The sequence below is a fragment of the Panthera leo genome, chromosome D3 (genome assembly GCF_018350215.1).
Source record: "Panthera leo isolate Ple1 chromosome D3, P.leo_Ple1_pat1.1, whole genome shotgun sequence".
Taxonomy (NCBI): domain Eukaryota; kingdom Metazoa; phylum Chordata; class Mammalia; order Carnivora; family Felidae; genus Panthera; species Panthera leo.
The window spans coordinates 66,171,704-66,197,434 of record NC_056690.1 but is presented as its reverse complement, the minus strand read 5'-3'; the positions used below and the strand labels follow the sequence as shown (position 1 = coordinate 66,197,434).

The 25,731-nt window shown below is 47.0% G+C and overlaps 1 protein-coding gene across 3 annotated transcripts in view; it reads right to left on the bottom strand.

Moving 5' to 3' along the window:
- Positions 1-17,236: 17,236 nt before the first annotated feature.
- Positions 17,237-25,731, bottom strand: part of LOC122203483 (urea transporter 1) — a 53,755-nt gene continuing 45,260 nt past the window's right edge. For all 3 annotated transcript variants that reach the window (XM_042910377.1, XM_042910379.1, XM_042910380.1), the window contains 2 exons: positions 20,798-20,847; positions 17,237-19,292 (listed from right to left, as the gene is read on the bottom strand). In XM_042910377.1, coding sequence (XP_042766311.1) covers positions 19,116-19,292; positions 20,798-20,847 — 227 coding nt within the window. In that variant the 3' untranslated portion in view covers positions 17,237-19,115. The remainder of the gene's footprint in view (positions 19,293-20,797; positions 20,848-25,731) is intronic.

Genomic DNA, 25,731 nt, shown 5'->3' with positions numbered 1-25,731 from the left:
TTTCAAGAGGAAGGAATAGCAGGTGTAAAGGCACAGAGTCCTTAAAGTTTTAGCAGTTTTATGCAGATGAGGAGGCCTGTTGCCTTAGGAGCCTGGACCTCCTGAGGACTTCACTTAGTGAGGCCCTTGGGCGGCCTCATGCACCGCTCTAAGTACGCGCTCTCTTCTCTCCAAGAGACTTTCTAGATCATGTCGTCCAGCAGCTCTCAAACTCCAGCATGAATCAGAATCTCTGGGAGATCTTATTCAAAGACATACTGCTGGGCTCTGCCCTGAGCTTCCTCTTTGGTAAGTCAGGGGAGAGGGCAGAAATGCAAGTTCCCAGGGGAACTTGCTGTTATTGCTGGTCTGAGGACCACTTTGAGAACCACTACTCTGGCCCTAACTTTTTTTTCTTGCAGACCAGCAAGCTGAGACCTGGAGGGGAAGGAAGTGCATTAGCCTGTTAGCCGAGGTCACACAGCTAAGTCGGGCCAACTAGAGTAACAACTGGAGCGGTTTCCCCTCCCAGCGGAGCCCCTCCCTTCTAGGATCTTCCACAGCCTTTCCTCCCTTCCTCCCTCCCTCCCTGCAGGAACCTCCGCTGGCAGCGCCCCCCTTTCAGCCACCTGTGAGGCAGAGAAATTTGCATGTTCCAATTTACACCGAGACCCACTTTTCAGGAAGGCAACGTTTTAACCTAACGGAGGGCGAGTTTAATCGCGGATTTTCAGGCGGGCACCGCAGCGCCTCCCGACACCGCAGCGGGAGCGGCGCATCTCTGTCCAGGGAGCCTCGCTCTGCGCACGGTGGCCCGGGGCGCGGGGGAGAAGCCCGGCCGCGCCGGCGACAGTCGGGTCCCCCAGGCCGCCGGTGCGCGCAGCGAGGTGCCGTCGGAGCACTGTGTCCTCCCGTCCCGCCGCGGAAACGACTCTCCCCGAGGGGCCTGGGGTGGAGATGGGGGCAGCCGCTGCCGGCAGCCCCTCCCCCTCGAGGGTTCTCAAGCTGGGGGGGGTCTTCCTCTCCCCCCCCACCCCCCAAGTACAGTCTCCTTCCCAACAGGGGTCCCTCCGGCTTGTTGAGTTCTTGGGAGTCCTGGAGCCTGGAACGTGTCTCCGTGTCTGTCTGCAGGGCCCCACGGGCTTACTAAAGCAACTATTAGTGTCCGTTACATCATTAACTAGTGACAGAGCCATGTGGGGCCCCTTCCCTTCCATGTATTTAGAAGCTATTTATCGTGGGTCTGCCATTCCCATTGCCCTTTGCTAGACATTATGGGGCATTCAAACGTGGCATGCACGCACCTTCTGCCCTCCAGAACTTAAAGGTAATGCTGGGGAGACAAGGACGACAGGCAGGGTCCACAAACGATTTCACTCCCCCAGGGTGGAGGCGCCTCCAGGACTGATACAAGTTGAACACATGTTGCCATCTGCAGTGTGAGTATCCAGAAAGGTCACTGGGAAGACTGGGTGGCTAGGTCAGTTAAGCGTTGGATTCTTGATTTTGGCTCTGGTCACGATCCCCTGGTCAGTGAGATTGAGCCTCAGGGCAGAACGTGGAGCCTGCTTGGGATTCTCTCTCTCTCCCTCTCTCTCTCTGCCCCTCCTTGTGCTCTCTCTCAAAATAAATAAATACACTTAAAAAAAAGTCACTTATGTGGTGAGAAGAGGCTTCAGAGAGGAGGTGGGCTTGAAGTGGACTTGGGAGGGTTGGACAGGAGGGAGGCCTTTCTCCGTTGGGGGAAGGGAGTGACCTGAGGAATGGCATGGTGGAGGGACGGAGGGAGGGCTCCCATAGGTGGCGGTGTGAGTTGGCATGTGAAACTTCCTCTCCTCCAGTAGATACAGTCTTTACATAGACCTTTATACTTCGGTGACCAGTCGCCTTGGTAAGGACACAGGATGTGCTGCCTCACTCTTGGACAAAGACTGAGTCATGCAATTCTGTGAACTCTGGCTTTTCTGCTTTCCTCAGAGCCTTTGGGAAAATGGCGCAAAGCCTTGGGCAGGTACAGGAGATCCAGAGGTGGAAACAAAGCTGTCTGGAGTTTTATGGGCAGCCTCATAATAGGACAGTGACATTGATCTTCCAGGGTGATTTTTTTTTTTTTTTTTTTTTTAAATTAAGAAGGCCTGGTTAGATGTGGTTAATGGCTTATTTAAACCCCAGTTGGGGGTCCCTGGGTGGCTCAGTCGGTAAAGCATCCGACTTCAGCTCAGGTCATGATCTCATAGCTTGTGAGTTCGAGCCCTGCATCGGGCTCTCTGCTGACAGCTCAGAGCCTGGAGCCTGTTTTGGATTCTGTGTCTCCCTCTCTCTCTGCCCCTCTCCCGCTCATGCTCTCTCTCTCTCTGTCTCGAAAATAAATAAAAACATTAAAATAATTTAAAAAAACCCAGTTGGGCAGGGCTGAGGGAAATCCCAGTTTCAATGGGTTCTTGGTTAATAATCAGAACAGTGCTGGAAGGGAAGGATGGGTTGTGGTGAGCAGAAGGGAAGAAAGGATTCACAGTGGAGGTCTGATGTTTATGACAGGCTCTGAAAGAAACGTACCTATACTAATATTTTTTCTTAAAAATTTTTTAATGTTTATTTTTGAGAGAGACAGAGTGTGAGCGGGGGAGGCGTAGAGAGGGAGGGAGACACAAAATCTGAAGCAGGCTCCAGGCTCTGAGCTGTCAGCACAGAACCTGACGCGGGGCTCGAACTCACGAGCTGTGAGATCATGACCTGAGCCGAGGTCGGATGCTTAACCGACTGAGCCACCCAGGCGCCCTTAATGTTTTATTGATCCTAATGATGAAGAAAATGATGAAGAAAACAAAGACAAGACAAGTATGGCTTAAATTAAATCTCTGCTGATATGACCTGAGACATGCAGAGTGTGACTTTCCTCAGAGAATTCATAGCTGCCTTAATGTTGATGTGTTTTTTGCTAGAGACTGAAAGTGACCTTACCTTAGCAGCAGCTAGCCCCTCAAGGTCCTGAAAGGATTACTTCAAAATTCCTTAGAAACTTCCTTTATCCCCACTGCCTCCACCAACATAAAAGTATATAATCCATCAGTCCTCACAACCCCAGTGCAGCTCTCTCTGTCTATGGGTCCTGTCCTTGTGCTATAATAAAATCACCTTTTTGCATCAAAAATGTCTCAAGAATTCTTTTTTAGCCGTTCACTCTCAAACCCAACCTTCAAATTACATCACTAACAGAACTTTTCTCCCTGAGAAGATAATGAGGTCTGCAATGCCATGGCTCCAAAGGAAATGAAATGTCAAGTCATTTTTAGATTTAAAAGGTAGCAACTATTCATGAGAAGCTGGTGGAGGGGGGTGGGCATCTTCCCACACCTGGTATAAAGTGGATGGTCTTCGTCTGGTTCATGTAGGAGGCTCTGGGTGTAAGATGGAGAAAAATATCAGGAGGGTGGCTAAACGCTCAGGCTCTCTCCTCCCAAGCCTCCCCCAGAGATACTGTTTTAGTTGATCTCTTTCTAGTCGTCACCTTGGAGTTTCTTTGGGGTTTCCAGATGCTTCCTTTAAAACACAAACACATCTGAACACATGTCAGAGGGAAGGATGGAGGGAGGGCTGGGAAGGGAGTGAAGGATTGGGAGCAGGTTTGGGGCATCTTGGGGGCGGGAGGACTTCGGGGGGATCTTCAGGAATGCCTGGGTGTGGCAGAGGACCTTAAAGAGCCCTGGATGTTAGGACAGGACACTGCGGGTAGCTGGGAGGGCATTCAATACAAACTTGCCCAATGTGCCTTGATAATAAGGGTGAAATGCCATCTCTGAGAAGGAGGCTGTTGGAGACCCGTGAGGGCGTCCCAGCTTCCCGTTGCGGCCTAGCAAACTTCTCCAAAACTTGGTGGCTTAAGTCAACATCCATTTTATTTCATCTAATGATTTTGTGGATCAGAAATGAGAGAAGGGCTTTGCCAGGTGATTCTTTTGTTCTGGATAGAGTCTATGAAGATCACTCCATGGTCCTCTGCTAACATTTTAAGAGGAAGAAGAGGAAAAAGAAAACACCAATAAATATTTTTGCGCACCTAGGTCTCATGGTGGTTGAGAGCCCAGACTCTGGCCTGACAATGGTGCCATCACTTCCTCCTTACATGACCTTACAATTAGCCTGTCAGTGTCAGTCTTCACATCTGTCAAATGGGAAAACTTCCTCGTGGGGCTATTATGGGGTTCAGATGGGACCACATATGCGAGTCTTCATTAAATCTACGTTGGTGTGGCTGTTACTGTTTTCACTTCTCTGGGAACGATATCTTGCTCTGTGTGTGGGCCACAGAGGTGTGGAACTTGTAGTCCGTACTCTTGAGATGCTTAATGAGGCAAACCCTCCCTACGCCGCAGCTGGATAATACAACCATGCACGTAGCTGTGAACCCACTGGCTTAATCCAGGGGCTTAGCCGGGGGAGATACCGCCGTCCTGGAGGGCTTCGTGAGCCATCCCAGACCGCAGGGGAAACCAAGCAGATGGGGGAAAGCCAAAGGGATATAGAGGGGGAATCCAGCGAGGCTCTTGTGCGGCAGTGGGGTTAGCTGAGCCTGGAAGGTGAGTGGGACAGACCAGAAATCTGACATTCCGTACTAAGCCCTTCATCCTGTTTGCCAGTTGTTTTTCATAGTTTTCTTTGGAAATATTCTAAACAGGAGCTGGTTGGAGTCCAAACTGGCAACTGCCAGCAAGGCATTTCATAGAAGTCTCATGTTTCATCTTGGAAATTCATGTGATTCTTGTGTCCTGCTTAACAATGTCTCTGTGTTTATTTTTAATATAAAAATCATCTTTTATATTAAAATTATTCAAGGCATTTTATATGACTTCTATATTACTTTGTATTATTATTTTTATAATAAAATAATTACAAGTATTTTAAGTTACTTATCACTGAGTGAAAGGGAAGGACCTGGTATGTTCTTCTCCAGGCTCCCTTCCCCCAGGCACATCGCCTTGCACTCCTATGGGATTGCGGGCTCTGGTGTGTGACGGGGCCACGCAGGGCTCGAGAGGGCACAGGAGAGGCCCCGGGAACCTGTGATGAGGGCTTCCTGGAAGTGGTGAGCACAGACACCTCAACGTCTGCAGACACAAGTTCAAATCCAGGCTTTGTCACTTATTGGCTGTGTGCCCTGGCCAAGGCGTAACCTTTCTCAGCCTCAGGGGCCTTAGTATGATGGGGTGGCAGTGAGTGTAAAGGGAGGGAAGGAACGGCTGTGTCTTCTCTTCCAAACCTTCCCACCATTCCCCGGGACATTCATGTGGTCTAAGTTCCAGTTGCCATGTCTGTAGAACGGGAAAACTTCCTCACAGGGTTATTACATGGTGCAAATGAGATCACACAAGAGTATGCAACAAAATTGAAGTCACTTAAATGACCCCAAGTGGCTCCCATATTTAAAATAATATCCCTCCCATCTCCCTTCCAGGTAGCTCTTCTCTTTTTTCTTAACTCTTTAAAGATTAGCAAAGTTTTCCTAACTCGCTGTCTGCACTTCTACCTCCTATTCTCTCCCGAATCCAAGACTCCCCAGCTTTTGCTCCCACCACCCCAAGGTCTGCCTCCCAAGGTCATCAGAGACCTCCTGACTGTGGGATCTCACCATCAGTCTCTTGGGAGAGCAGCCACCACTAGCACTCTCTTCTTTTTGAAATCTGTCCTTATGGGGCACCTGGGTGGCTCAGTTGGTTGAGCGTCTGACTCTTGGTTTTGGCTCAGGTCATGATCCCAGGGTCATGGGATCAATCCCTGCACTGGGCTCCACGCTGAGTGTGGAACCTGCTTGAAATTCTCTCTCTCTCTCTCTCTCTCTCTCTCTCTCTGTCTCTGTCCTTCTGCTCCTCACCCACCCCCCAGCTCCCCCACCCTCGCTCTCTCTAAAGGAGAAAAAGAAAAAAGAAAAAAGAAATAAATCTGTCCTTCCTCTGGGTTCTGTGGTACCCACCCTCCTGGTTTTCTTCCTGCCCCTCTGGCTACTCCTTCTCAGCCTTTCTCCTGACCTTCTTCTTCTGTTGCAGCTTGACAGTGGATTTTCTCTGGGTCCTGTGTTCATCTTCTCACTCCCTATGCTCTCCTGGGTCATTTCATTAACTCATGGGGTGAATTATCATCTGCAGCCTGAGGCACTTTCCAAGCCCCAGACCACTGTGGTCACCTGCCTCTCTGGAGCCTCTACTTGGATTCCCCTGCTCCAAACTCTTCAACTTGCTTCTCTTCTGTGTTTCACTTCACAGAAGTGACTGTCACCACCACTCGGCTGCCCAAGACGGTCGTCCTTGACTTGGTCTTATTCCCCACATGAAGTAAACCACTAAGTCCTAATTCCATCTCCCAAAGTGCTTTAGAGTCTCTTACTTCTCTCCCATCCAATGCCATTCTGTCCATCATGTCTTATGTGGATTAGTTCAGAAAGTATTGTAAAAGGCCATGGTTTGAGAGAGCTCAACTCAAGTGTTCAGAAATGGTTGGTTTGTTGGGACTTTTAGGTGAATTACACTTTCGTTTTTAAAAAAATCCTTATTTATTTTTGAGGGAGAGCAAGAGAGAGCACGTGGGAGCAGGGGAGGAGCAGAGGGAGAGGGGGACAGAGGATCTGAAGCGGGTTCCGCGCTGACAGCAGACAGCCCAATGCAGGGCTTGAGCTTAACAACTGTGAGATCATGACCCGAGCTGAAGTCAGGTGCTTAACCAACTGAGCCATCCAAGTGCCCCAATAACTACACTTTCTATACTAGCTTAACCAGAAAAGGTAAGTTCAGAGAATCAATAGATAAAGAAGACACACAGGAATCAGGGAATTTATGGGCACCTCAGGGACCAGACCCGGACACCTGGGCCTTCCAGAACACACACACACACTCTCTCTCTTCTCTTTGCCTCATTCTCTCCTACTTCATCTGGTCTTTCTCCACACAGAGGGGAACATGGCCACTGACAGCCTTGTACTCACATTCTAGCCTTGGACTCACATTTTCTTGTGTCACCAGGAAAGGACTTCTACAGGCTCCAGCCAGAAGAATTGAAATTGGCAGCTATTGTCATTGTCATATGACCTTCCTGAATCAATCACTGTGGTAAAGTGCAGTGATTGTTGTAACCTGGCTCATGGGCCTCCCTCGGCAGTCAGAGGTTCAAGGTCTGTGACCGGAAGTGTCAGGTGTGGGAGGTGGGTGCAGACTGAACAAAGACAACAGTTACTTTGTTGCCCAGCTCACACACCCTCTTCTCCCCATATACACAACTGCAAAAATGTTCCTACTTAAGATAATACCACATTGCTCACACCTCCCCCTGGGAGACAACCAGAAGTCTATTGAATACCCTTCGCCCTCAGGGCTGGATGTGCACTGTGTGACCTCGTGAAAAGAGAAATGTGCCCCTCAACACACCCTATATATAACCTTTTTGGGGGAGGGACAGAATAACAATAGAAGCTTCCATTTAAAGAAGGGGAAAGGGAACAGGAGATGACAGCCACTGGCTCAGAGGATGCATGTCCTGCTGGTCAGGAACAGTGAGTAAGCAGGCAGACATGTTTGCCAACTCACTACCCCAGGTGAGCCTCGGTTGGCCACTGTGGCTTCCCTGTGCTCTGCTTGCTGGAGCCTCCATCTGGGGTTCGCCTTTGCCACACCTGAGGCGTGCTGGTCAAGATTTCGCTGCTGGCGCTGGGCCTTGAGGCCCACTCCCTCCTGGAATGGGCTTGGGGCCTGGGTTTGCCTTGGGGTTGATATAATTGTAAGCTCCTGAGTGTCCAGCCTAGAGTATCTCTGCAAATAAAGTTTAATGAAACTCTCCCTGATTACATATAGGGGAGATTTATTGACTGTTAAGTCATGATGTTTGAATCTGGACCCAGTCTTGCCTCTTAGCCACCCCCACTCCCCCCCACACACACATAATGGCTGAGATCCAGGGAGCAGAATTGATTTGCTTCCTGTCAGGCCCTCCCCCAACATTTATGGGGCTGGGGCAAGAGCATGAAAAGAGGGCTTTGGTAGACCCCATCTCATTTCTGTCCTGCACAACAGGGCCTCCTGCTTGCACACAGGCAACTCAGGGGACATATCCAAGCTTTGGTCACCCCCACCTCTATCAGCTGTCTCTTAGTAGCACCGTGGGCCCAAAGGTCTGTGACCTGCAAGCACAGGGTCCTCTCAGAAGAATGACTCAGGGAAGGGGTCCTTATGGGAGCCCAGGAAGCAGGCTCTGGCCATTTGGGCAGGACATTCTGTGATCGTGGGTGTTCAAAGCAAGGTCTAGAAGGGGGTCCCAAGCTCCTGGTGGACACATCCTCTGGGTCCCCTGGGCTTTTCATCCTGTAGGGAAGTCAGATTTCTTCCAGAGGAAGTCAGATTAGGACATTTTAAAGCACAGAGGGTCAGGACAGGGCCCTCACTGCCCAGCTCGAAAGCGTGTTCTTCTTCTGTCTCCAGGCTGCTCCCCAGAAAGTGACATTTAATCGTGGCCTGGAATTGCCAGTCTCTTTTGGTAAGGAGTGAATTTATACTAGAATGTGTTTGGAAAGGGCCTGGGGATAAGACTTCCCCCATTTCTAATCATCCTCCCAGTTTGTTGCTTCCTAGTCAGGACATTAATTTTAATGCAGGGACAGAACTCAGCTGAGAAAGTGACCTCCGGGCTGGTCCTACACCTGGGACTTCTGAGGGGGGTGTGGTGAGTCAGGTCGTGGGACAGTGACAAGAAATTGGCAGAATCCCTCTCCCTGCATCCTGCTTCCTGCCTCTGAGTCTCCCTCTGGTCCATCCTATTAGCAGAAGCTAACAGGATGAGGAGAAACTGCTGAAGGCAGAAAGAGATTCTCAACATGCCCACGCATCCCATGTTAACATGAGCCAGGAGCACAGCCGGAGCCCTCCCACAGCCTGGCATTTTCTGCCATGTGTGTCCCAAAGCATTAGCCATGGGGATGCAGAGTTTGGGTCATAACATTAGTTAGTAGTTTAACCCCATGTAGCAAGTAATATCAGATTCCCAGCCTGGGATGTGGGGGGGCAGGGGTGTCCTCCCTTGGTTCCCCACCCCCTCTTGACTCAGCCTGTTCCATCCACTAAGTGTGTCACTTGAATATTCCATTATCAGTTTTTTTTTAAATGTTTTTATTTTTGAGAGAGAGAAAGAGACAGAGTGCAAGCAGGGGAGGGGCAGAGAGAGAGGGAGACACAGAATCTGAAACAGGCTCCAGGCTCTGAGCTGTCAGCACAAGAGCCCGACGCAGGGCTCAAACTCACCAACCACAAGATCATGGCCTGAGCTAAAGTTGGAGGCTCAACCCACTGAGCCACCCAGGTGCCCCTTCTATATCAGTTTTGGTTGTTGGTCACAACAACTGAAACTGATTCTAACTCATTTAAGTACCCGTTTATTGGAAAGTCATGGGGCTAGTTCACTACATGAAAGTTAATAGTAATCTGGCCTTGGGAGAGGGTGGGGGGTAGGCCCTGGGGGAAGAAGCCAAGATCGCATGAAGGTTGCATGGCCTTTCTCCACACCACTGCGGTGAGACCCAGCTCCAACCCCCTTCTACCCTGGATGTCTGCTCAAATTTCAAATTCCTGCAGGGCGGAATCTGATTGGCCCAGTTTGGGTCAGGTGGCTCTCCTTTGGGCCAATCCCTCTGACCAGGGGATTAGAGTCCAATGATTGGCCAGGTCGGAGCCCCTTGACTCTCAGGTGCCTGCGTGTAGGGTATTGAGGTTGGCGGCCCCAAGAGAACCCAGTGAATGGGAAGGAGCAGATCTCTTAAGGGAAGGGAGGTGCTGTTACCAGAAGAAGGTAGGAAGTATGTTGGGAAGATAAAAACAAAAATGGCCATTAGGGCAGGCAAGCTGGGATTTCAAGATTCTGGGAAGAGGAAGTAACCGTATTCTAAATAGCATGGAGGAGGGAAGCCTACAGCCTGCCCGGCGGCACAGGCACGCACCTGACTTGGCTCCTTGGTCCTCGCTGGCTGGCTTCTCTCTTCACTTCCATGTGCTCAGCATGGAATGCGTTTTAATCATGCGTTGTCCTTGGCTTCCTCTTGTACATCCCTCCTCCTCCAGCCCCCTCCTCTTTCCTTTCCTTTGCGTGACAGCTCCCCTAGTGCCGGATGACCTCCTTTCTTGGATTCGTCCACCAAAACTGGTCTTTCTAGAACCCCTTTCCTATATGATTTGTTCTTGCTGACTATTAGGTGGGAAGAATCCAGATAAACGAATTCCACCAGGTTTTTATTGTCTGAGATCTTAACGAGTTGCAGCTGTCACAACATAATGCTCTTTCACTGAGAATTCGAGGGAGAAATTTTTGATTGCGTGGGCGGCTGCTGGCGAAGCCATCATAGGGCCTTGGTACCTCTCAGATCATGCAGGTGGTGGCCTGATCTGGCCCAGGTGTGGCGGTGCTGATTCTGACACCAAGGGCATGCACTTCCTTCATGGACCTGACACTGAGTCCTGGGACGGTAGATCGCACCTTGCAGCCTGGAAAGAAATACTGCTTTACGTTAAATTACAAGCGGTATTAAGCACACAAAGTCTGTCTGCACGGATCAGTTGGCCAAATATACACGGGGGTGACATTCAGAAACTTTAACTGCTCTGGCAAGGATACTGACCAATCAGATCCAGGATGCTGAGGAAGGGGGCTCCCCACGCGTGGGGCTGTGACAGGCTGTGAGGGGCAGGGCTGCAGGTGACAGGATACTTTCCACGAGGAATGTGAAGGTCAGAGGCAGGACAAGCGGTGCACGTGTGGACATTGGAGGAGGCCCCCAGAAGACAGAAAGAGAAGCAAAGCTGTCCTCACACAGTGAGTGGAGGGGTGCGGGGCAGGGCCTGGGGACTAACAATGTTATCCTTCTTCTTTTGGGTTTTTTGTGTCTATGAAAAATCTAATTAGCCATTTCTAAGTCTTTCCTACAGGTGAAAAGAAATAATCACATGGCAGCCCATGAGGATGGCTAAGATGAACTCTGTACCATGGCCTTGGCAGTGAGACAGGTGGGAGTGAGGTGGGAGATGGTGGCGGTGAAGGACTGACTCAACATAGCAAAGCTTCGGGCGTTTAAAGACTAGGTTCTCTGCCACAGGCCCTTCCTTCTGCCCTTGACCACCTTCTTTGTACTCTGGTGAACTGTGAATTTCAGGGCCCGCCAAGACATGGCTCATTTCTTTGGACCTTAGCAGTGGTTCTAGAAAGGGTGGTAGTCAGGGGACCCAGGAGGAACCCAAATGAGCCGAGTCCCGATGACCCAGGGAGAAAATGTGCCAGAACAATGGCAGAGTCTCACCTCCTCCAGGAGGCCATCCAGCTTCTGTTAGTCTCTGGGATTTCTGAACTTGCAGTTGCTTTTATGTAGGAGAGCACATTAGAATCGTCTGGAGAGCCTTTAAAGATTCAGGATGGGATAGGACAATTGTATTTTTTCAAAGATCCTTGTGAATAATTCTGATAAATGCACTTGGTTGACAAACATTATGGAACACTTATAAGAGTGCCTGGGAGTTGAACTTGCAATATGGAGCCCTTGCAAGAAATCTAACTCTCAAACTGGCTTCATTTGGCTAGTACAGTGTTTAAAAATATCTGAGGGGCTCCTGGGTGGCTCAGTCAAACATCTGACTCTTGATCTCAGCTCAGGTCTTGATCTCAGGGTCCTGAGTTCAAGCCCCGGGTTGGGCTCTGCCCTGGGTGTGAATCCTACTTAAAAAAAAAAAAAAAATCGGAAATGTGAATGCTTTGGTAGGCTTGGGGTGGGGTGTGCAATTTTCAATTATCCACAGTCCCACTGTTCCCTTTTACTTCATAACCAGGTGCTTCGCTTTTTTTCATCACTTGTGACTCATGAGCACTTGTACATCTGGGACACTGTTCTTCACATGGACACATTGGGTGGCAGCCCGCTTATCCCAGTGGGGTTGCCCCAGCTCCGAGTGTTTCTGAGGCTGCTTTTTAGGTACTGCCTTCACCATAACTTTATTCCACACACAAGAAAATCAGTCTTCTCCCTCTGTAGCCATGTTATGATTATTCTTTAAAAATGACATCCTCAGGGTGCCTGGTGGCTTAGTAAGTTGAGCATCTGGCTCTTGGTTCCGGCTCAGGTCACGATCTCATGGTTTATGAATTCGAACCTCATGTCGGGCTCTGCACTGGCAGCACAGAGCCTGCTTAGAATTCTCTCTCCCTTTCTTTCAGCCCCTCCCCTGCTCTCTCAGAAGGTCTTCCTGGAAGGGTATAAAATTTTACCTGAAATTGACACTCCAGAGTTAGCTAACTCTGTCTCCACAATGTGATACAGGAAAGGCTTCTTATCCATTCATTCAGGACATAATGATTCTCTAGAAGTTTGAGTTCCAACAGCTCGGTGCCATCTGAGTTGCCATGGAGACCTTGTAGCCTGTTAAGAGCCCAGGGTTGGGACTCGTCTAACCAAGCACCGTCCCATAGACATATGATATGAGCCGCAAATGCAAGTCATATATGCGATTAAAATTTTCTCGTGACCAAATTACAAACTTTTTAAATGGTGAAATTAATAATATCTTTTATTTAACCCAATGTATACAAGGTATTGTCATCTTGATGTTTAATAAATATACAAAATTATTGAGATATTTTGCTTTTTTTTTTGGTCTTATATGTTTGAAATCCAATGTGTACTTTTGAACACACCTCAGTTTGGGCTGGCTTTATTTCAGGTGCTGCGTGTGGCTACTCGCTCCCACAAATCTGGCCGAGAGGCCAACATGGGGTCTCAGAGTGTGGAATTGCCGCTCCTACGACCTGCCCGTATGTGCTCTTGTTCCCCCAAGATGTGCTTGCTCTTGGGTCACTGACTCATGCTCGAGCTGCCGTTTGTTTCCTGTGGTCCGAGGGACCTAACCCTAGCTAGATTTCCTGACACTGTGCCAACTTTCCTCTCTGCTTCATTTCTTCCCCTTCGAGTCCTTGCATGTCACTGTGATATAATTCAAAGCTTCTAAGGGCTAGGATCCAATGGACCCAACCCAAACAGGAAACTGGCTTTCTCATTGTTTATTTGGAGCCATAAAGCAGAAAATGTCAGACACTTGTTTTCAATGCTTCATTGAGCTGGAACTGAATTGAAACTAACTATTTCCAGTGGGGCCTTCTGACATGGAATGATTTAGAAGCTTCAACTGTTAGATCGAGAGGGCTAATTAAAACATGAATTGACCCTAAACTTTCCTTGCTCTGGTCAGTATCACTGGCTGCCTCACCTTTTGCTTAGCATCTTGTTAGTCAGAGGCTACAAGATTCTTGTTAGTCAGAAGCTGGGGTATCCTAAAGTACTCTGGGAATATTCCAGCAACTATTCCACAAAGCATCTCTGCGTAAAAGGTCTTGGTTTAGGTCTCTGTCCCAAACCCCTTTGTAAATCCCACAATAGACAATCTTGTCTGTCACCACATAGCTCTCTTCAGTGTGGTCTGGGCACGACGGTACTGTATACTGTGTGGTTTTGTATACTCTGTACCACTGTGGCAGACATGTTTGTCTGCTTGTCCAATAGCCATTCTTCCTGCGTTCCCTGCAATATGGCGGAGCTCACCTGCTACAGTAGGGGCTGACAGTGCCACATGCATGCTTTTACAGACTCCTTTGCAGCCAGGAATGGCCTTATGACCCTTGTATGCCATAGAGACACAAGTGAAAGCATTTTGGGAAAGATTTTCCTCCCTGATAAAGAGAGAGAGACATGAAAGAATGACTGTCTTGCAACTCCGGTTGCCTCCTTCTTCCTGATGTGGTTGTGAGGTTTGTAACAAGGCAGCTGTTTTGGGACCGTGAAGTAACAAGCCCGGGGATGAAAATGAAGTCTTCTGAGGATGTTGCGAAAGAGGAGGAGGATAGAAAGAGACTGCATCCTTGATGACATCACTGAGCAGCTGCACCAAACTTGGAGCAGAACTTTCTACTTTTAGGAATGAAACTACTGTTGTTTAAAGTACTTTTGGGCAGGTATTCTCTTACTTGCTGCCAAAAGCATGCTAACTGGTATGGATGCCTGGCATTTAGTGATATATTCTTGTCTTCTGTTTCTTAGAAGGAGGAAGTCACTGAAACACTGTTCCTTCAACCTCGTTGGCCAGCTACCTCTTACATCCTCATCATCATGCTACTCCCTTTCCTCATTTACTGGTCAGTTCACCTCAAAAAGTTCTGTGAGAGCAGAGGCTGTGACTGACTGGTTCACTATGGAAGCCCACTTCCATCATGTGCTAGTCATTCAACAAATATTTGCCAATTCGTGAGCCAATGGGGGCTATCAAGGAGGTAAGATCCTTAGAATTTGGCTACTGCCTAGAGGTGAGGGAATGAAGCTATGGATGATGAACTGTTTCTGGATTGTACGGTTGGCAAGAGGATGCTACCTTGTAAGTTAGCACAGGGTGGAGAGCAGAGTCATTGAAGAAGATGAGTTTTGCCCTGGATGTGTTGAGATGGATACTTTTGGAACAGTCCCCATAGACGGTTGAACACCAGGTCTGGACTGAAGCTCTGGAAAGATGGGATTGGACGGGAAGATGTATAGCATGAGAGAAGTGATTCTTGGGTGCTGCCATCTCATTGTGTGGCACTGCCATCTACCTTGTTACCCAAGTGGGAATTCGGGAAGTCATCCTTGACACCTCCCTCTCCCTCCCTTCCCACGTGAATCCATTACCATGATTCCACTTCTTGTCTCTCACCCCCATAAACTTCTCTCCATCCCCCTGTTACCACTAGAGTTCAAGCCAAACCACATCTCCCCTGCACTACTGCAGTTGTCTGCTTGGTTTCCTGAAACCACTCCAAGCCCTTTCACTCACTGTAGTCCCGCCACATCAGTCTTCTCCCACTCCTATTTTTCTTTTCTTTTTTTTTTTTTTTTTTGAGAGACAGAGACAGTATGAGCAAGGGAGGGGCAGAGAGAGAGAGAGACAGGGAGAGAATCCCAAGCAGGCTCCATGCTGCCAACGCAGAGCCAGATGTGGGGATCAAACTCACGAAACCGTGAGATCGTGACCTGAGCTGAAACCAAGAGTCAGACGCTTAACCGACTGAGCCCCCCAGGTGCCCCTTCTCTCACTCCTTGAAAGCACCAATCCTTGTCTCAAGGCCTTTCTGCATGAGCTTCCATCTGCCAAGAACACTGCTCTCTCCATCCTCCAACTTCCTCCACCTGCCCATCTCTGGTCGACTCTAGGTCTTGGCCTAAACCTCACAACCTCACATACCCCCGACCCCATGCACCTTTGTAGCCTCAGAAATTTAATTTGTTGGAACACCATGGGGTGATTTGGCTTTTGGTGACATGTATGGGCAAAAAAGCCAACCAACCAACCAACCAGCCAAATAAACAAAAAAACAAACAGCTTAAAAAACCCCTATTATCAAACTTGAATTATTAATTAAAATGAGAACTGTAACTATCCAGGGTCAGGAATTCACGAGTATGGACAAGTGCATTGTTTCCCCTAGAAGGCAAATCTACATAGGAAACCAAATAGCTTGTGAGTACGGGCTCAGACAAGGAACATTAGCTGCTTGATCTAAATGATTATATTTGCTAAGCCATGATCCCTCCAGTGTGCCCATTTCTACCACAAGGGTCTCCCTAGACACCTGTTCCTAGACCACTACTCCCCGTGCTGGAGACCCCCCTCCCCCCGCCACTGTGTCTGCCTTCAACTCCTAAGCTTCAGTGGCTGACCTGGTCCCCCTCAGATGTAAGGTTGCTTTAGCTATGTTAACACCTATCTGGCTAATATTTAGTAAGGTTAAGGTCAGACCTTGGAGCAGTCGTTTAGACGATTTCACATGTCAGCTTTGATCTACTACATGTGTTTTATAGGTCGATTTTAAGAGCTGTGAAAGCAGACTATAGAGGACTTAAATCTACTTCTTTAAAAGTCTGTTATTTACTATATTTGTTTAAATTCCTTCAGGATCTATATTGCTAATTGTTTTAGCAAATGGCACTCTGTAGCCTTGAAATTATAAGCCTTCTAATGTTCTGGGGGGATTGTCAAAGCAGGTTCAAGAAGGAGATTTTAGGGGCACCTGGGTGGCTCAGTTGGTTAAGCATCTGACTCTTGATTTTGGCTCAGGTCATGATCTCACAGTTCCTGGGTTCAAGCCCAGCCTCAGGCTCTGTGCTTACAGCATGGAGCCTGCTTGGGATTCCCTCTCTGCCCCGTGTGCATTCTCTGTCTCTCAAAATAAATAAATTTTTTAAAAAAGGAGATTTTACTCTAAAGATGAAAGCCTTTTGGAAGGAGGTTGTTAGATAAAAGGAAGGCTGAACACATTCATACGCATAAAACATTTTGCTATACTTAACAACCTCAAAGATATTTCTGCAAGATTGTCTGTAAGAGGCCCCCCCTTGGAAAATCCTGATTTCGAACTTAACCTCCTATCTCAACATATTTCATGCTAATCAGATGTCATAGGTAACTAGCATTTGTAGTCTGTAGCTGAAGAGCCTTAAAACCTTTTCTCTGTTTTCTACCGAAGACCAAAGGGGGCATTTAATGACCAGATCACTCTTGTATATTTATTATCTTGAAACAATAGGTAGAAGAGGTTTTGTTTTGACAGAAGGCATTCCAATGTGGCTAATCTACCGTGGCCTTCTTCGATTTCTTGTTTGGACTGCCTTTGAAGGTTGGAGTGAATTTCCATTCTTACCATGTTTTCTTTCAAACACGCTAACTGTGGATGAGGGGAGGTGGGAGAGCAGTCTCTGAAGACAGGTTTCAGAGACAAGCACTGCTTCACCTTCAGGGGCAACGTTCTGAGAAGTAGTTCCTCCCAGAATGCTGCCCCCTGAGGCTCAGTCCTGGTGGGGTACCGAGGGCCCGGACGGGATGCCTGGAGCTGCCTGGCGGGATATTCATCTTAAAGTCTTAGGAGCATGTCCTGAACGTCCATGGCTATCCTCAGTAATCCAGTCTCAACCCTGAGTGGGGAGAACGATGTGTAGTTGAGAGGAGACCCACAGGGATGGGCCCATATATCTGACTTGAACAGGGTTTGCTCAGCGACACGTCTGGTGCTGTTACCAAGTAGAAGAAAGGAATCAGGATACCAGCACATCAAAACATAAGCAGATTTAAGCAAGACACAATTATGCATGTGATTGTTAATATACACGCACGATAGCTATAAAAGGCATAGGTGACTTTTAAACAAAATCTGTACAAAACTGAGCTGTGAGGATAATTTTATTCATATTCTTACCTAGAAATTTGTTATACAAACAATAGGAAAAGAATCCAAGTGATCCCTGAGGAAACTAACAAAATACTCACTTCATTTCAGGGTAACACTTAGTAACAAAAACAGCTTGAAAAAATTAATACCATTTAAATTCGGCAATGTACAAGGCTTTAGAATGTTCCTATTTACACGCCTGTGTGAGTCCACCAGCAGAAGGTATACGGAGAACACTCCATGTCCTGTGAAGATGGGCCCGGAGGCATGTCAGAGGCTCTGGTTCACTCAACCACAGCCTGGACTCTTCTCTCCTGGTTTATCTTTGGTTCTGCTTTCGTTTTTGAGTCCTCCTCCCCTGCCCTCCCACCAAGTCTTATTTCACAAATTCCCTAACAAGGGAGATTTCCGTTCACACGGTGAAGATTTAATTTTTCCACATGACTCTATGACAGTTGCAAATTCAGGGTTTCAAAAGGCTTTGGTCACAGGGTTGTTAAATCAGAACAATGTTTGTTTTCCTGAGAAAAGGAAGAAGTGGACTTCTCCCTGAAATATTTTAGGTTGGCTTCCCTTCTTCTGTTTATTCCTGCAGCCACCTAAATATTTTGCACTGAGCACTGCAAACCCAAAGGGGGGAAAAACCCTTTAGGATTCCACGGTTTCTCTTTCCGAATCCTCCAAAACACTGAATCCATACAGATTCAGCGGAAGGTAGCGAGTGGCACTTTCTATGGCATCCTCACTGTGTTTGGTTATAGGATGTTTATAGGACTGATTACTTTAAAATTAAAACAAAGAAAAACAGGAGAACCCTTTACCTTTGGGTCCTGAGTGAGAATATTGTGAGTGTGCAGATAATAATGACTTTTTTTTTTTAATGAATTTTTTTTTTAAAGAAATTCAACAACTTCCAAGCATCCAGAAACAATCTGAACTTAACTTTCAGGCTTTATAACATGTCAAACATCCCAAATGGATTGCAAATTGTGGCGTTAAAGGACCCTTGGATGCTGATAACTTGGTTCTACACATTCCTGGCATTTACAAAATCAACATGTGGATTAAAGTGAAAACAGCTATGCCGAATATTTCATAAAAATGTAACTTTTCTTTAATATCTAGGAACTGGTTAAGCCAGGAACTTCTCTTATTTTACCTCATTGAAAACACAAATGCATTCTCATAAGAAAAAGATAATAAACCTTATCTAAAAAAAAAAAAATCCTTTGCCACGTCTAAGAAAAATAACATTCCAGAATAATTTTGACTGATAAAATCCCTTTCTCTCTCCTACAGCTGTGTCCACCTGGAAAGAATCAGCCCATCTCCCGTAAGAGAATCCCACCCACACAGGGCAGGATCCAGGCTGTTCTGCTGAGGGGCTGGGGCATGAGCTGTGGGCACTACCACTGTCATGTGTAACTTGTATCGATTTCAAACAAGTCACACTGCTTATCTGAGAATTCTGGGTTGACTTTGACTTTGTGACCATGAATTCCATTCGCTTGAGGCTTAGTTGTAGAGCTTAATTTTTAATACTGTTAACATCACGTAGCCTAACCAAACACTAAGAATATCAATAAATGTCAATCATTAGCTCTGGTCTCACATCTTCATTCTGTTGGAGCACTTGACCTTATGAATATATTAGTCTTAGCACCAACGCCCCACCAGGGCACACCATCTGGTCTCTCACATGTTTGGGGATGCTCCTGGAGTCTAAGAGAAAGCTACAAAATGAGCCTAAGAGCAGATCGCCAATGGGTTAGTAGTGCGAAAGTCGTTAAGGGCAAAGAACAGCAGTTTGCCAAGACCCTGGGGGTCACCTGGGGCAGTCGGTCAGCCACCCCTTGTGACTATGGCTGTGGGTGGGGTTGCTCTCACAAAGGGCTTTCAACCATCCTTTTTTTCTTGGCTTGTATGTAGAAGATGCGGTTTTCTTCAGGATAAGTGACTTTACCGAGGGGCATCCTGTACATGTTGGCATTTTTCGTGGTCAGCAAGAGGAACAGTAGTGTGGCCAAACAGAAGGGCCAGGTACAAGCTGGCAATCCCGCCTGAAGAGGAAGAGACAAGGCACATACTCCTCTGAGATCCTGTCACAAAGTACCACCCTTCATCCTATTCTCATTCAGCCCAGGGGGATGCATCCCTGGAGCACTGACCCAGGTCCACTAATGCCCAAGATGGAGTCCAAGATCCCAGGGCATTTAGCAGGTGAAATGCCCTCATCTGCTTCTTAGGGTGGTCATTTGCCTGTCCACCTTGTACATCTTTCCCTTCCTTTCATACAGTGGGCTTCCTATGCCACGGGGCACCTAGAGATGTCACTTAGCAAACCGCCAATGTCTCCTGACCTTCATCACACCCACAGGGCCCTCTTTGCTGAGTTCAGCCTGTGGTGCCATCTCTCCTCCCGATTTCCACCCAGACTAGTCTTGGACTCTACTGGCTTTCCTTCCTTTTGTTCCAGTTCCCAAATAGATTCTAAGCTCCTTGAGGGGAGGTCCTTCCTCTGGGCTGTTCTTGGCAACTCATGCAGTTCTGAAAGAGAAGGTCAGGGGCAGGACAGTGCTGAAAAGGAAGGAGAAAGAGGGGCAGGGGCCACTAAATGGGAGATGGTTTTGCCTATTAAATAGTTCAGCAGGGGTGGCACCTGGGTGGCTCAGTTGGTTAAGTGTCCAACTTCTGCTCAGGTCATGATCTCACGGTTCACGAGTTTGGGCCCTGCGTCAGGCTCTTTGCTGACAGCTCAGAGCCTGGAGCCTGCTTTGGATTCTGTGACTCCCTCTCTCTCTGCCCCTCACTTGCTCATGGGCTTGGTCTCTCTCTCTCTCTCTCAAAAATAAATAAAACATCAAAAAATTTTTTTAAATACTTAAGCCAGGATGTGAGTCTGAATAGTCTTACGACTGATGGAGATTTAAAAAAGGACAAGGTGTGGGGTACCTGGGTGGCTCAGTCGGTTAAGCATCCAAGTCTTGATTTCGGCTCAGGTCATGGGATTGAGCCCTAAATTGGGATTCTCTCTCCCTCTCTCTATGCCCTTCCCCTGCTCTCCTCTCTCTCTCTCTCTCTCTCATTCTAACATAAAATTAAAAAAAAAAAAAAAAAGACAAGAGGTATGAAAAACTAATGGCTTGACCCAAAACAAAAAACAGCACCATCTGGGTCATTAGCCAATTATATTTTTCTCTCTTTCCTGATTTCTCAACCACCACATGGTCTTGGCTTTCTGTTCAAGTAGAAGATATTCTAAGGTCAATTCCCTGACACTCAGAGTTAGAATATGAACTTGATAAATATGTTATACAGCCTAAGTTTCACTTCTTTAAATTATCAATCTGATATTTTTAGCAAGCCTGGTGATTGTAGTTTGGATTATAATTCACGAAGAAGCTACAAGGTGAGTGGGGACAGGAAGGTCCAGGAGATGAGAAAGTAGTGGCTATCACAGCCATGGATCCTGCGGGACACCACCCAGGGGGACCTTGGGAGGGTTTCCATATCATCAGAAACTGATCAGTCATGTTATGACAATGCAAGATTAAAGCAAACTCACCACAGCCATCATGTGTGACAGGCTGACTCCAAGGTAGGCAGTGAACAGGGCTACAAACAAAGGGGAACAACAGTACTTAGTAGGTGCACTTCTCATTACAGGGAAGACTGCCTTCTGGTATAAATCCCCTGCAAAGGAAACTTCCATGTCTTTCCAGCCAGCCCAGCACCCTGGTTATAAGTATGAGCTTAGAGTCGGCAGCTCTGGGTTCAAATCCAGACTCTACCACTTAGGAGCTTGGTGGCCTCCATTCTAAGCCTTCACTTTCTCACCTGCACAATAGAGGGAATAGGAATTCCTTTGTCACGGGGTTGGTGTGACACGAAAGCAGGTAATACTTGGGTTTAGCACGCAGTACGAAGTGCTCGGTAGGGGTGCCTGCGTGGCTCTGTCGGTTAAGCACCCGACTTTGGCTCAGGTCATGATCTCGAGGTCCATGGATTTAAGCCCCGCATCAGGCTCCTGTGACAGCTCAGATTCTGGAGGCTGCTTCACATTCTGTGTCTCCCTCTCTCTCTGCCCCTCCCCCGCTCATGCTCTGTCTTTCAAAAATAAACATTAAAAAAATTTAAAAAGAAGTACTCAGTAAAGGTAGCTTTTCTGTGATTACTATTTGGTTCATGTTACCGCTGATCCTTAAGGAAAAGGCTTTCCATGGCCAATAAACTTCCCTGTTATTTTATCTGAGCATGGTTGGACTAAAATGAAAAGTATGAATGTTTCTTCGGATAGCACGGTTTCTGTACGATCACAAGGATTCTCGTATTGGTTAGAATTCACAGTTAGAAACACTTGTGGTATAAAAAAAAAGATGCTAACTCAGAGATCAGTAGAAACAGAACACAAACTTGCGATTTCTCCCCATAAGAACATTTTTCCAAATACCATTAAGATCGGCATACGGGCTAATGAACTAACATGCTACGTTTTTATTTACTCTGAGCGAGCGCAAAACTTAAAGTAGCAGTTTGAGTATATCTGTGACCTTCAACGTGAAACAACAAAAACAAAGCTCTCAAGTAGCTAATCATCAGTTGAAGGGGGGTGCTCAAGAAGGCTCAGGGAAGCCCTTGGGTTTCACCAAGGCAGGCTGCAGAATGACCTTCATAAGCTGGCCACACAGCCACCTGGCCTAGCAGCACAGACCGGTAGGCACGCCCACCATCTACTGCCCCAAAGCAGGAGAAATCACACAGCCACCACGGGGGCGGGGCAGGAAGTTGGGGGGAGGGACTCCCTCCCTCATTTACTTTACCACAGACTTCCAACCTTTTATCAATCTTTGGTCTTTTTGTCCTGGTATTTTTGTTCAACAGTATGTCTTTCAACATCTGAATTGTCTCCAGCTAGCGGGAAAGGCGTGTCTTGGAAAGACAAGCTTCAAACCCCAGCTCTGCCATTTAATTGTACAACAAATCCCTGAACGTCGGAATCTGTTTTTATCATTTGTCAAAGGGCAACTTGAAGATGCTCTTTACAGGGAGGGGATGAATCTCACATTCAATCCTGTATTTCCACAAAGAGCAGCTCTCAAACCCATCCCTGTCCCTGGGGGGTGAGATACTGATCTGAGCAGAAGCCAGCAACAGCTTGGGTTGGAAGAGCTTTTTTGTTGGGTTTTGAGAATTTCATTCTTTTTTTTTCTATTTCATTCATTCATTCACTCACTCATTCAACAAATATTCACCGGCCCTTGGGCAAGTACCGGAACATTCTGTCCTTGCTCCCTTGGGCGCCGGCTCTTCTAGGAGATGTCCCCTGAGCACCTGAGACTCATTGCACTTCTCTGCATTTGATACTTATTACATTTGGAAGGCATTGCTCTGGTTTCTTACTGTTACGCAGTTTCCAGGTGCTCTCCAATTACAAGCCACTTTTCTCCCCATAGAAAGAGAGTCAGACTGCGTAACAGTAACTGCCCATCAATTAAGATTTGCTGAATCAGACTGGGAAAGCCTTACAATAGAGGTGACATTCTGCACACCACAGTTTGTAGGTGATGACTCTGACAGAGCTCTGGGCAGCAGAGGGAGAGGAGAGGCCCCGAGAGCTGAAGGGCCGGCAATGTCCGTCCCCACAGGCCACTGTGTACAAGTCCTACTGTGACAAGCCAAGCATTAAAAGGAGACGAAACGTGTTTACAGTTTGCACTGATAAAATAACAAGACTGAGGAATTCCTTGGTGGGCAGCTTCCGGTGTCGAGGCAGGGAAGGCAGCAGTGCCGGGCCCTGTCAGAGCTTCCCGGGTCCTCTTGCTGATAAGGCCATGTGATCTAATGAAAGAGCAACTCTGTAATGAATGTCCGTTCTTTATTTACTTTGGCTGGCCGAGTCGGTCTTTGGTTTGGCAAGGTCAGGGTGACGTGGGCAAGCTGGAACTTGCTGTTACATTTCCCATGTGAGATTTACCTTACAGGAGGGGGCTGGAGGTCTGCCTCAAAACTTTATGTCCAAAGACGGAAAGGATGGCCAGTACCTAGTATGGATGAAACGTGCCCTCTCACACACCACTGGTGGCAGGGGAAAGCGGGATGGCCCCTGGGGGAGGGCATCTATTGAATGTGGCATCTATTGAAGTTAAACTTGGCAGAGCTAGGACGTGGCAGAGGGTCTGGGTTCTCAACTAATTCAGTACATTGTCTCATCCATTACGCTACGCCATTAAAGAAAATCTGACCTGTCCGAAGGAAGGTAGGCGTGATAGGCACAGTCACGGCCCCCAAAGACGTTCACGCTCTAATCCCCAGAACCCGTGAATATGTTACCTTATCCGTCAAAAGGAGCTTTGCAGCTGTGATTAGGTTAATGATCTTGAGACCGGGAGATGAGTGTGGGTTATCCAAGTGGACCCAACGTAACCCAAGGTCCTTATAAGAGGTAGGCAAAAAAGTTACACTGAGGGAGCAGGAGGGAGTCTTTTTACACTCTGCTTTATACTCTTCTGTATTTATCAATTTTTTTTTTTTTTTGGTACCATAAGCCCATACTGCTTCTATAGTGAAGAAAATAATGAAGATATTCCTGCTTTGAGGAAACCCATCTGCTAACATCTTGGCCTCATCCCTTTCCACAGTCTGTCAAGATTTCAGCAACAACTTGTGTGACCAAAACAGTTTCTCCTTGATCTTGAAGGATGTACTCAGGCTGCCCCCATGCTGGCTCCGACCATCCAGTCAGATTGCCTCCACCAACAGGACTTCCTCCGCTCAATTTTAGGACATACAGAAAAGCCACCGTCTCTAGGAGGTGCTTCTTCTTTTTTTTTTTTTTTTAAATTTAATATTCATTTATTTTTGAGAGAGAGAAACAGAGTGAGAACAGAGAAGGGGCAGAGAGAGAGGGAGAGACAGAATCCAAAGCAGGCTCCAGGCTCTGAGCTGTCAGCACAGAGCCCGACGCAGGGCTCAAACCCATGAACCATGAGATCATGACCTGAGACAAAGTGGGGCACTTAACCAATTGAGCCACTCAGGCGCCCCTAGGAGGTGCTTCTTGATGATTCTGCACTGTCATGTGCCCCCAGGGAATCTGGTACTGCAGATGTGTCCTTGTTCTGTCACAGATATCACATGGTCTCCAGTGGGCTTGCTCTCACCCACCTGGCTTCTGCCCTTGATCATAACACTCTCTGCGCACAGGAATTTCTGGATCTAAAGTTGCTAACCCCCTAGGTCTTCCCAGTACTGTCTGGGAGGAAGTTCAGATACATCATATCCGGCCATGGCCACGTGGGTTTCATGAGTGTTTAATATGTATTTTCTATCACCGCCCACACAGAAACATAAATGTAAGCCCCTTGAATAAAGATTTGAAATCTCAGGGCGCCTGGCTCAGTCGGTGAAGTGTCGGACTCTTGGTTTCGGCTCAGGTCACGATCTCATCGTTTGTGGGATCGAGGCCCGTGTTGGGCTCCGTGCTGACAGCATGAAACCTGCTTGGGATTCTCTCTCTCCTCTCTCTCCTCTCTCTCTCTCTCTCTCTCTCTCAAAAATAAACTTAAAAAAAAAAAAAGATTTGAAATCTCAAAGAATCTCATAGTAAAGCTTCTAACTTGGCCTACCTCAGGTGACACGTAATCAGTTTTCTCCTTTGCTCTAAGCTTATGAACAAATATGGGAAAATGAGCAAAAACTTTGACAGGACTAGTTGGCGAAACAGCTTTGTACTATAAGGAAATTGGCAAACTGACATGTAAAGTGGCAACACCACAACAATCTGAGATTTTTTAACTTCACTACAGCATCAGAAAATTAAAATTGAGTGAGGCCTTAGAAATCCTTGGTCCTGCTTCCTGCCCAGTGCAGGAATCCATTCTAAATTCTCTGCCTGACATGTGGTCTACCCTTTTATTTTATTATCTTATTTTTTTTAATTGGGGTATCGTTGACATACAATATTATATTAGTTTCAGGTGTACAACATAGTGTTTCCATCTTTGCATACATCGTGAGATGCTCACCTCAGTAAAGTCACCGTCCATCACTGTACAAAGTTAATACAATATTATTGACTAGATTCCTCATGTTGTATATTACACCCCCCATGACTTATTTATTTTATAACTGGAAGTTTGTACTTCCCTTTATCCATTTATACTCCTAATCTGCCTCCTCTCTGGCAACCACCAGTCTGTTCTCTGTACTTATGGGTCTGGGTTTTGCTTTGTTTTGTGTTTTTAGATTCCACCTGTAAGTGACATCATATGATATTTGTCTTTCTCTGACTTGTTTCATTTAGCATAATGCCCTCAAGGTCTACCCATGTTGTTGCAAGTGGCAAGATTTCATCCTTTTTATGGCTGAGTAGTATTCCATTGTGTGTGCGTATGTGGTCCACCATTTTAATAGTGGTGTAGGTAACTTGGATTGATTAATCTGGTGATAAACTGACTCTACACAAGTATTTCCATTAGATTACAGATCATTTCTGCACAT